This window comes from Rattus norvegicus, chromosome 19, assembly GCF_021556685.1.
Source record: "Rattus norvegicus strain SHRSP/BbbUtx chromosome 19, alternate assembly SHRSP_T2T, whole genome shotgun sequence".
NCBI lineage: Eukaryota > Metazoa > Chordata > Mammalia > Rodentia > Muridae > Rattus > Rattus norvegicus.
In genome coordinates, this window is record NC_141552.1 from 24,763,142 (window position 1) to 24,775,674 (window position 12,533).

The 12,533-nt window shown below is 43.9% G+C and overlaps 1 protein-coding gene across 2 annotated transcripts in view; it reads left to right on the plus strand.

Moving 5' to 3' along the window:
* Positions 1 to 10,066, plus strand: part of LOC147999213 (disks large homolog 5-like) — a 100,283-nt gene extending 90,217 nt beyond the window's left edge. The window contains exons 1-6 of one of the 2 annotated variants that reach the window (XM_087596319.1): positions 6,965 to 7,063; positions 7,292 to 7,451; positions 7,917 to 8,060; positions 8,694 to 8,860; positions 9,572 to 9,677; positions 9,796 to 10,066. In XM_087596319.1, coding sequence (XP_087452445.1) covers positions 7,441 to 7,451; positions 7,917 to 8,060; positions 8,694 to 8,860; positions 9,572 to 9,636 — 387 coding nt within the window. In that variant the 5' untranslated portion in view covers positions 6,965 to 7,063; positions 7,292 to 7,440 and the 3' untranslated portion in view covers positions 9,637 to 9,677; positions 9,796 to 10,066. Of the gene's footprint in view, positions 1 to 6,964; positions 7,064 to 7,291; positions 7,452 to 7,916; positions 8,061 to 8,693; positions 8,861 to 9,571; positions 9,678 to 9,795 lie in introns of those variants that run through there. The other variant, XM_087596317.1, reaches the window with a different exon arrangement.
* Positions 10,067 to 12,533: the final 2,467 nt, after the last annotated feature.

Genomic DNA, 12,533 nt, shown 5'->3' on the forward strand with positions numbered 1-12,533 from the left:
GAAATAAAGAGTCACAGTGTTAGGAAGGGTAAGAACCGCCATTCTATAGGAACCCAGGCATCTGCACTCGGTGTCTGGAAGTGTGGTAGGCTAGGCTTCACCCTCAGCGATGCCAGCATGTGGGCACCAAGCCCTAGGTTCCACCCCAATGCTTCCTGCATATGTGCAGGCCTGGTTCCATCAAGAAGTAACAAAGGAACCCTTGGTAAAAAACACTGGGTACCAAACAGGTCAGGAAAACACACCCCCTCTGCTGCAACTCCTCTCAGGAGGGCTAGTCTTTCCAGGAGACCCCGGCTATAACCACACCTTGTCTCCCAGTGCTTGCCCATTGGTGTCTTGGCCATTTTCAGATTTGAGGACTTTGAACAGAATAGCTTCCAGCAGATTTGCATCAATGAATCCAACAAGTAGTTGCAGTCCTACTTCATCCAGCACACCTTCAAGCTGGAGCAGGTGAGAGTGGACACCTATTCCCCAGCCCAGCCCAGCCATCACCCTGAATGTCAGCTGTGTCCCACAGTATCAGCAGGATGGGGCCTGGGCACCGTAGGTTCCCCAGGACCTAAAGCTATGTCCTTGAACTCAGTGCCATGCTCAGCCCTTCCAGCCTCTTTCAACCCTTCTGGAAGCTCAACTGCTCCTGCAGCAAGGCAGCAGTGTGCACATTCTGTCACGTCATTTGTGTGTGTCTACAGGAGGTCAGAGCCTGTCCCCTCTGGTCCTTTCTTTTGCTGTATTTGCCTTTCTGAGGAGGCAGCACCCACAGGTATGGGAGGCAGCCACATGCATATTCTGCAGCCATGTCTGATTCCTCTGAGGCTCAGTCCCACTTACACACCTACCCTCCAACCTCCCCCCTCCATGTCACCCCTGGGGCTCTGTAAACCTTCCTGCTTTCTGTCTTTATATAACTGGTGACACTGCAGCCCTCAGTGGTGTCATACAGTGTTAGTTTGTCTTTGCACTGCCTGGAGGTCTGACTTAGGAGAATGGCTACCATTCTCATTCCTGTTCAAGGATCAGAATCTGAATCCTATGTAAGGCTGAATAATATTCCAGCACATGGCTGGACCATGTTGAGTTCACACAGTCACCTATGGATATTATGTTTTGGCTTGTAAACACACACATATAAGACTCAAGTGACACCCAAGTGGAGAATTGCTGGAGTCCTCCATGGCTTTCTGAACTGTCTGAGAGACCATCCTGTCCACAGTGTATAGGGCACCATCTACTCATAGCTCACACAGCATGAGAAGATTAGTGAGGGTTAACCTGGCTTCTCTGTCTCCTACTTTCTGCCACACTAGCCCTAGCATCTTTCTGTATTGCAGTGAATGTTTAGAACCCAGGAGGATGGCAGCTTCCTTGCTCAAATATAGCAAGTTCCTCCTTGCCTGCTTTGAGACTGAGTCTCATGCTGCCCAGGCTGGCTTTGATCTCACCATTAGTTACGATGGCCATGAACTCCTGGTTCTCATGCCTCAGACGTCTCTGAGTGCTGGGTGACAGGTATGCACCACTCTTAAGTCCTGCCACTGGGACAAGAGTGAGCAGAGCCAGCTCTGAAGCACACACTTTGCTGGTGTCAGGGATGACTGACTTATGATCCTGTCTTCCTTGCCCATGGCCCTTCTCCTTGGTGCATGCCATCCTTCCTCCCTGTGACTCATGGGGGACACCAAGCCTGAGGATGTCAGGAAGAAGTTTACTTACTTCACTGGGTTGGAGGCTGTTAGGTTCCTGCGTCAGTAGGTGCGATTCAAGCTAGAATGTTTGTGGCATGAGAAACTGGAACAGAACTGGAATGGCAGGAACAATCGTCGCCTGGCTCTGAGAAGACCAGGTGGGCAGAAACTCATCGTTGGGCAGGTAGTGAGCTCAAGACCAGGCTGGGCATTGCTCAGCGCACGTGAACAGGTGTGCTTACATGGACATGTGTTTCCCCCACATGGTCACCACTTATCCAGGCACGGTGAATACTCCAAGGAGCTTTTTATGTTTTAACATTGTGTGTGTTTGTGTGTCCATACATACACATACACACATACATTCGTACATAAACACGAATACACGTACCTGAAAACACATGCATATACATGACTATACACATTCATGCTCATGCACAGATATATACACACCTACATGCATACACACATACATACACACACATACACACATACACACATACATGCATACACACATACACATATACATACACACATACACACACATACAATACACATACACACATACAAATACACCTATACACACATATAGACAGACATATACACACATATACATATACACGTATACACATACATGCATACACACATTCATATCCACACGTACATACAGACATATACATATATACTCACACACATGTAAGCACATGAGTGGAAGCCAGAGGACAGCTTGTCCCTTGGTTCTCTCCTTTTTACCACGTGGGTCCTGGGGATTGAGTCAAGCTCATCAGACTTGACAGCAAGCCCCTTTAACTGTAGAGCCCTCTCATTGGCTGCCAGTTGCCTCTTTCCACAAATTCTATCCATGGTGGAATGTTTACAGTTGTTATTCTCATGATTCCTTCAGCAATAGCGCAGACATCATTTACACTGCATTAGGAGTTATAATTCATGTAGATGTCAGGAGAGCTGGAGGCGTGCATGAAGAAGAGAGCACACTTTCAATGTCATTATGTGGTATTGCCTTAGGCCCTTTTATACACTCCCCTGGCTTTGTCTGAGTATATGTTTGAGGTCTCTCTATGACTGTGCAAAGAAGTAAGAGCTAGGGCTGGGCCACAAAATAGGAAAGTACTTGTTCATCCAAAAACAAAAACAAAAAACAAACAAACAAACAAAAATAGCTCTAGGGTTAAATATTGGTGCTAGTACTGAACTACACAGCCAGAAGGTATTTTTCTAAGTAAATAACACAATATTGGGGATGACAATATGATCAAATATCCTACAACATAAGTTTGCAATGTTACCTACATTTTATAAATCAAGTCTGACCACCGTTTTGGTTGTTTCCAATCCTGTCTGAGTGCATCATCACGGGAATCCCAAGGAAAATCAGAAATGGGTTCTTGAAGCTGTTGCACAGGGCCAGTATATACCTAAATACCACAGAGGAAACCTTGATTCTTATCACAAGGGATCATTCACCATCCCTCTTGTCACATAACTTATGACAAGACGTCACCTTTCCTAAACTTAGCCTTTTTCCCGAGTGCTGCAGAAGGGAAGACCTGGTGTCAAGGGGTCTGGATTCAAACCACAGGACACTGAATTCATTTAAATAGGTGTAGTTTATTAATGCACACACCAATACAGTTCAACCAGAGCAACAGCTCACAACTGTGTACTGGACATTGCTAGGCCCCGCTCATTGCAAAATCCACATGGGCTGGTGCACAAGTGTTGGAAATGCTTCGGTCTTTGGGCCCTGACTCAGGCCATTTTACACATAATTGTTCCTATTTTCCTTGAATCTATTGGGTCCTATGTGAAGAATACACTTGGGGAACTTGTTAAGATTAACAAACCTCATAACATACAGAACATAACAGGGTATGTGACCAGCACCACACAGTTCAACGTCAGAGTTTTTTGTTCTTTGTTAGTGTTTTTCTTGGCATCCATGATGTGGAGGCGTATTACAGAGCAATAGGAAAGAGCTGGCTGCTGTGTAACAAATTCAATGCTATTAAGGTAGGTATGGGGGCAAGACCTCAGCAGTAGCCCTTAAGATCGGAAGGAGATGATGTGTTTAATAACTGTAAGGAGCTGCCTCAGCTGTGTTTCTCTGCCTGCTCAGTGCCCATTCAACATCACTCTGTCCCTGAAGAGGAACTCAAGGTCTGCCCCCAGCTGCCTGTGAGCCAGGAAGAGGCACAGAAAGGCAAGGCCACAGCACTGGTTTCCAATCCCTCAGTAATGCTGGATTTCCAATAATGTACTTGTATACACAAATACAGTGTGGTAAGTTGCAATAGATACTAATCATTTCTCACATAGGGCAGCAGTTGATTGCCTACAACTAATTCTATTAAAAAAAAAGAAACCTGGCTCTTGTAGAAATATACAAAGAAATATCTATGGTGGTGGGGAATGAATTCTGCCATGGACTGAACTCAGAAAAGAGGGGTTGGGAGAAAGATGCATGGTTAAATAGCCCACCAGGTTCACATTGTGTCAACTTGATTTAATCTAAGGACAAAGAAGTGGAGTATCTCTGATGGCTTTCTTCTAGTCCCTTTAAAGCATCACTGGGGTTTGAACTCAGAACTTCACACTTCTTGATGGGGCAACTACACTCAAGGAAGCTTAAGACTGTCATAGGCACAGTATTATGCTATATATACAGAGTAGATAATACTAAGATGTTCAGATGGTGATGTCCATTTGTATGCACTCTTAATGTGGACCTAAAAAAAGAGAGATCAAGGTCCTTAAAATAGAAAGATCAGTTCCAGTTGTTTTCTACCATTCCAAACAGAACGACTGGTAGGGAGAGAATGGTAAATAATCGAGAATTCGTAGATGATGCTTTGAATGAAGTGTGGATTTCTGTGCTGGTTTAAAACAGGGTCTCAAGTATCACATGTTGCCCTCTACCTGGCTGGCCAGGATCACCTTGAGCTCAGATAAACCTCCTTTCAGTTTGTAATAATTAGGCTTAAAAGAGTGGCCTCCAAGGACTGTGCACACAGCATTAGCCTTTCACAGTTGAGGTGTGTAACCCACAACTATAGTTTTAGCCATGTTTTTCCATGTCTACCAGCTATTTCAGATTGTTGCTGTTCTATGCCTGACAATCAAGGATGCAGAAAAATAACCTGATACAGAGTAAGGACATGGTGATCACATCTTTGCCTCTTCCGTACATACTGGATGAGGTTTGTTAAAATTCCAATATTGCAAAAAGCTTTATATAGGGCCCATCACATTAAGGGTCACTATGCACTGTTCTATCTAAAATGGCCTAATCAGAACTGACTCCCATATAACACTTCCTGCAATCCTCATATGAGAAGCTTGAGCTTTTAGTTTTGACTTTGTCTTTTCTCGTTCTTTCTTATTTTTTGCTATATAAGTTGAGACAAAGGTAGTTAAGGCCATGAATTTGCCCCCAAAATTTGAACTACGGATGTGATCAATCAGTGTTAGTGGGTGCATTCTATAAAGTATTCATTTTTTACTATTATAAATGTGTTTTTCTATGATAAATGTGTTACTACTTTTGTGTTTGGTGTGGTGGCCATTTCCCAGTGTACAGGTGCTGGGACCTTGCTCTATCCACTTAATGATGTTTATAGCCTCATTTTAGACATCTCTGTGCACCCTCTATATCTCTTGTTTATTTTATTTTTCTGATAGAAGCTCATGGTACATCTTACTCAGGCCTGTGATCAGTGCTCCTTTAGCGACATTGGTGCAGAGAGCAGAACCCCACAAGCAGCATGAGGTTCCCTTCACTGGTGTCTCCAATATTGCATTTTCCTCTGCCAACTGGTCTCCACACTTTTCCTAGCACCTTAAAGACTTCAACTCTTTCTCCTAAGGAATTTTCTGGCAATTGTTGATTGCTAAGCACATGACTTCATGAGTGTTCCCCTAATACACACCCATGTTGTAACCTACCATGCAGACTATTTCTTGATGTGATATAAAGCACCTGTACATAATGAGACAAGAGGACTTTTGACTGCATATTCAAACTGGTGTGAAATCTCAGGAAGGTTTAATGGCTTACATTGGTGAATGTGGACAATTTGAGTTAGGATGAGACATTTTTTGGGAAAGGTTTGAAAGGAAACATTCATTTAGATGCATAGGAATTACTAAGGTTTTTTATAATCAAGCCTTGAGGAAAATTTGGCTTTGGAAGCAGGAGATGCTCAGTGGTTCTGCCCCAGGAAAGTCTCCTGGAAAGGCCACCTCAGCTTATGCTCAGTACAGGGACAACATTACCAGGGAGGCAAAGTCTGCTCCCCATGACATCTGCTGTCCCTTCTTGGACATTCTATTGTCTCCTAGAGAGTTCTGGCATCCTCTGTGATGTCACCAGTGTTGTAGTGACAACCAGTGCCCTAGTTTCTCTCAGTCGGAGTCTGGCGGTTACAAGCTAAGACATGTTTTCCTGTCTTCGCAAGCGTTTTGGGAGGGGGAACGTCGATTCTGGAGAGACTAGAGTGAAGGAGTCTGGCCTTTCGTCTCAAAGTAATGAGACAGCACTTCTGGGGAATGTGGAGTAAGTTCTGGGCAGTGTATTTTGAGCTTCCTGCCAGGGTGGCTGCAGGCTTACGCTGACCTTTCTAGCAATGGGCCACAACTGGAGCATCTGAAAAGGAATTGAATTTCCATGAATATCACAATTCCTGAAAGTCAGGATTTCAGAACTTTAGTTTCCCCATCCCCACTGGGAGGATATGGTAAGGCCAATGCTATTATACTGTGGACTTCTGGTCTTTACTTTTCAGTTCATTTGTTCTGTTACATTGATATAATAACACCATCAGTAGCCATGGAGGGTCCACCTTTTCTGAGTTTAGACAGGGCAGCAATGTATTTCACTATCATTGCTTCTTTAAATACAGTGGGTATCTGACAGTAGTAACAGGGAGAGATTGTGCTCCAAGGAAATAACCTTATGTTCTTAGACCTTCTCTGATTTCTTCTAACTGGCAGGGTCATCGTTAGCTTTATATATTAGAGTGTGTGTTACAAACATGTTTCTAAAATACCAAAACTATTTGGAATGTGTAGACCAAGAATCAGCTGTAACCTATTCGCACTTCTGGGGCATTTGGTATTTCACATAGGGACACTGATAAGTCTGTTGAACATATCCTCCCCGGAAATGCGTTTTAAATCCAAAGTTGTTGGCTTAGAGTATCAGGGTAGGGCATCTGAGTGTCTCCAATCACTCAAGTTTTCTGGATGGTGAATTTATCATCTGAGTTCTGAAGCCAAAGGAGTGAGGGTCCTGAAACCAAGCTGTACCCTGTTCAGCTGATGATAATCCTGGAGAAGCCATCTCCGTGGTACATGTAAGCACGTGATGTCCGGCATAGGGAACACCTGGCTGCTTATGTCTCTTGGTATCTATAGAGTAGTGGGAGAACTGAGATCCACTGAGGAGGCCTCTTAAGCATAGACCAATCGCCTAGCAGTGACACTGGGTTCCTGGCTTATTCTCCTGTTTAGGCCTCACTGAGGTCTATGAACACTCTATGCATTCTCCCCATGCAGGTTCACTTGTGTTCTTCTACCTACAGACGCTGGGAGAGAAACATCATCCCCTGAAACTGCCCTAAGCGAGAATCAGGCCAAGAAGGAAAAGGAGAGGCTGATTAAAGAGCTGCAGCTCATTACCGAAGAGAGAAATGACCTGAGAGATTGCCTGAGGTTTCTGACAGAGAGATCCATGAAGAACAGGTATGAATCGCTCCAAATGCTCTTGTTTCATTCCTGGGTCTGCAAGGTCACCTTCTTATCCTATTAAGGTTTTGGGTTCTAGAAAGCTGTGCCTCCCTAACCACCCTGTGCTAAACCTCACCTCCCATATAGTGGAGATTCAGAACCTGACCCTTCCTGAGGAGTGAGATTGAAAATGGACTCATCTGCTTCCATTTATTTAAAAGCAGAACTTGTGGTCTGAATGAAGAATTCAGGGATAAAGTCAGGGAGAGTGAGTTCCCAGTGTGCATTTGCAAAGCCCTTGACAGCTGGTGGCTTTGCAAGATTGTAATTGCAGTGAGTTTATGGTGAGTCTCTGTACTTGCTAGGCAGGTGACTGAGTGCTGGAAGATCCAGGCAGCAGCCTGGGGTAATTTAGGACTCACCCTGAGTTCATATATTCCTAAATGCCGATGTTCATTGTATTCTATCATTTGGGGCCAGGCCACACTTCAGGCCAAATCCATATTATGAAGACCTGGAGAGAATGGAGGAGGCTGTCATGTCAATTCTGCACAACTTAGAGATGGAGAACACTGAGGTCCATGAGAACAACCATAAGCTGAAGAAGGAGATTACCTTCTCTAGGTAAGTCCTGGTCAGAAAGGCTATCACTTGTGGAATGGCCATTTCTGACTTTCTTTGTTCTGGATTGGACGGTCTTCAGCTCTGGTTCTATCTCTTGTGCTATTTACCCATCAGTGTTCCAGGGTCATTAGGACTCAGTTTTCAGTTCCATAAAAGACTGTTCCTCATCCCAGGATTTTCTAGGCATCTTCAAAAGGCTCTAGAGAGAACAGCACTGATTGAAGTCAGCAGAAGTTTATTAGGCTGACCTGGACCTATGGTGTCACACCAGGTTTTACAACACTCAGTGCGTGGACCACATGGTTAGCATGACCTTCTCTTGGTTCTACTGACCTCTTTTGAGGGTGTTGGCCCAGTACTAATTCATGTTGCCCCCATGCATTGGGCTTTCATGGATAGTTGTGGATCCATGTTCTTTCTCAGAGGTGTGGACACTAATTGGTATCAGGCCAAGCAAACAATTTATTCTTCCCCGAATTAACTCTTTATGTTTTGTGCAGCAGCCTTATATGTATCAAGATGCATTTTATTAAGTCTTCATGGGTATCTGGGACCTGGTAGAGTTAGTGGGACTTGGGAGTAGGAATGGGAGAAAGGGCCAGCATAATCTTACTATGCAGACTGTATTTCCAGAAACCTGCTCAGCCAGCTCCTGATGGAGAACACATGTAGGAAGAAGTTGGTCCCACTGAAGCAGGAGAGCAAGGAGGTACATCTTGATTGTGCACTGAACCAGAAATATTTGGTTGACTTTAACAAGAAAGATAAAGACCATCAACGGCCAGAACCAGCATTATCAGGTAGGGACCTGTTAGCTTAACAATATCTGATAAAATTTGCCACATTGATACATCTTTGCTTCTCTTACCACCTTTCTAATTTACACTCACAACCAGCCAACCACCTCATGTAATGGAATTGTTCATTGCTCTGCCTATGCACAAGTATTCTGGGAAGTTAACCACTTTTCAGAAACTGAATTATTGTGCAAGCATATTTTGCTGCTCTTTTTGAAGCTGCAGTCTAGAAATGGTGACAGATGAATAACATATCATATTATTGCATATCCATGTGATACATTGGATCCTATGTAGAGTTTTGAACAAGTTCTTGGTTCTTTGACAAATGACACTCTGTGGTCATGTGATCTCTTGTGTAGGAAGCACCTTTGGGATAAGAACCAAGTGCAAATGTCAAATTAGTACTTGTCATTGGCTTTATCCTTGGTGACATATGGACATCTCCTTTCTTCCTGCAACCTGATGAGGTCTCTTGCCATTGCCCTGTTCTTGTTTTGCACTGGTATATGTCTGGGTCCCATATTGTCAGCCCACATTACTGTGAGGCTCTCTGGAGATTTTGCCCTGCCCACAGAGTTAGCAACAATGATATCACTTAAAATGTCCATGTCGACTGTCCAATAGAACTGAGGTGGTAGAAGGCAGTATTCTGACAGCTGGCTTGCATTTCCCCACCAAATCAGTGTCTGAAAAACTGCCTTCCTCTCCCAGGTCTCAGAAAGTGCAAGAGAGCTGGAATTGGACACACAGCAGTAAGAGAGCTTCCTGAAGAATAAGTTGCTTTCTCAGGAGTCCCTGATGACCAACATCCTGAATGGTAACAACATTTTTTGGATGAGTATTCATCCTCTGAGTTAATTTGTCATTTCTTAGAGACCCTAAATTTATATACCACTAAGCCAGCCAGACTGATTGAAGTCTTACTTTCTTCTCAGAAAACAGCACTTGAGAGACAACTTGGGGGACCGCCTTTCATTATGTGTGCTAGAGGAGAAACAGCAATACATCTGTGCTTCTAAATGTTCCTTAAGAATATGCTTTTAGAAATATTTTTGTTATGATTTTAATTGAAGTTTTCTTTTTGTTGTTTCATATTTATATGTTCTTGTTACTATTTTTACTTTCAAATATTTTTAAATATTTTTATTCATTTTAATCCTGTTTTGTTGTAAAAATGTATTTGTTATGAATAAAAATTGAATTCTATCTCTTGACTCTTAAGACCATCATTCTTACTCAAGGGTTCTGTCCCCTCCTGTGGACTTAGAACTGACAGCTACACATGGATCTCTGCATGTTCCATGGATCCTGGGCTAATAAGTGAATTCAAAGTCACCAAGGGGTACTCAGTGTGACAGTGTCTTTTGTGTGGAGAATGTGGCTGTTCCTCGGACACACACTTTATGATGTAATCACTGACACACTTTACCCAATTGTTAGGGTCCATGTGGTTCTTCTGAGAGAGCAGCAGGTGCTCTACCCTGTGAGTCATCACCACATCTCCTGCAGGTGGCTTTTGTTATTCCACATGAGGTGCTGTATTAGGTGGACAGGATCACCTATGATTAAATAGAGAGATCTCAGGAGATGTGTGTTCACAGGGAACTTACTGAGCTGTGCGTGCTCAACGTGTTAGGTTGCCAGGCATCCCTACAGGGCTCTGGTGTCCCCAATGCTCATTGTGGGTCAGGATCATCCTCCAGCATCACTTAGTGTCCATATTAGAGCAGATCATTCACCTGTTATCAATGATGACCATATGTATTCTGCACATCTGATAAAATACAGAATAGAAACTAGCTTCTTGTAGGCCAGCTTGGCATAATCAGTTTTTTGATTGTTAGCAAGAAAATTATTGTAATCTAAGCAGTTTAGGAAGGAACCTCAAGAGCATCCATAGTGAATGTAGCCTGCAGCTGTGAACACAGGTTTCTTTTGGAGAGCAGGCCTGTGCAAGCCCAACCGAGGTGGGACAGTTCAAGCTACCCTTTTTCCATGGCCAATCTGGGATCGTATTGAGAATGTATTTTTTCCAGGTGACTGATTTCCAATTTGTGGAATTCATCTAACTTGCTGAGAGTGGAGGTGACTCAGAGAGTTAAAGTACAGAAGGAATAATCCAGTATGTCCACAAAAGCTTGCTGTCACCCCAGGGCTTTTAGAAGCTCAGCAGCTAGAGACGCAATGTAGTATTTGGTTATTCTCATGCTTAGGTCTAGTCATTCACTATAAGCTGACCATGACACAAAAAGTGTCATCTGTGTCAAAACTAGTTGTAACTAGATTTACACCACACTATCACATCACTACCGTATTTGAGGTTCTCAGTTACTATCTAAGAACCTGGAAGAGGCCTGGGTCTTGCTACACAAACTCATAATTTATGTCTTCATGACACTGTGTGCTTTGTTCTGTTGATGCTACCATTGGCATACAATACCTTGGATACTTTGTGCTGACATCTGTGACATGAGACAATAGTTCATGTCATCCTATCCTGAATAAAATGTCCTTAGAGTACAGTGTAGTGGGAGGGGCCTTCTTTTCCTGTGAGATAGCAAAACATTTCCAGTCTTCAGTCAAGTCTGACAGCCATTGTCCAGTACCTGTCTTGAGTTGTCCACATTTTCAGCTGAGAGTCTTCATCCAGGCTGCTCTATAATTCTGTAGAAGATTAATAGGGTTCCAGCCCTAGGATTTAATTCAGTGTGACTGCACTTGCCGAACATGCTCAAAGCCCTGAGATCCACCCTAGCCCTCTGTGCTTTAGAGAAAGAAAATAAAGAACCACATTGCAGTTGAAGTTTCTCATCCAACAAAAGGAGAGCCTGCATAGGGCCTTTAAGTAACTCTAAACCCCAGCTTCCCCACAGCTCCCTCCATCAATTCCATGATTGGTGTGTTTTCACTACTACTCACTTTCTTCTGTGTGCAAAGAATGTGCACCATGTCAGTAATTGTGTGTGTATGTGTGTGTTTGTGTGTGTGTGTGTGTGTGTGTGTGTGTGTGTGTAGTCCCTAGTGAAAACTGTCGAGATACATGCAGACTCATGCTACTACTGTCCCATGGCACCTTGCAGGGAACCCTGAAATGGTGGCTACTTTAATACAGTCTAAACCGGGTGTGCATGGTTTCTGTAAGGTCACCACTACAGAGAGCAGGAAAAGCTTCAGTAGTCACATGGATGTGATCAATCAGTGTTAGTCATGCCCTTCCAGCATGGTAGACTGCAGGTTGTCTGTCCCCAGCACTTTGCTCTCTTGTGCCCAAACAATGCCAAGGTCAGGGCCTTTGAGCCGTGAGGCAGAGGCTCACCACCCTCAGTGCTGCCTAAGACCCCTAAGACTGTCTCTTTTGGGTGTGTTCGTGCTGGACACTCATGGATCCTGAGATCTCCGCAGCTGAGGTGAAACAGTACCGGAGCCATTGCAATGTGGGCACACATTTGGTTTTGGAGCTGGGCCACTCTTTGACTTTTATTGAGTGGAGAGACAACTGTTGGCTGAGCCTTTGGTGAACAGGATGGCCCCTGGCCACGTCAGCAGTCAGCAGTATCAAAGCTGAGCAACCAGTGTTTTAAGTTTCATTTTGTCATCGCTGGTCAGTGTTCTGATGCCACAGCACATGGCTGGTCTCAATCTCCCCATGTGGCCACAATCCCTAATTGATATT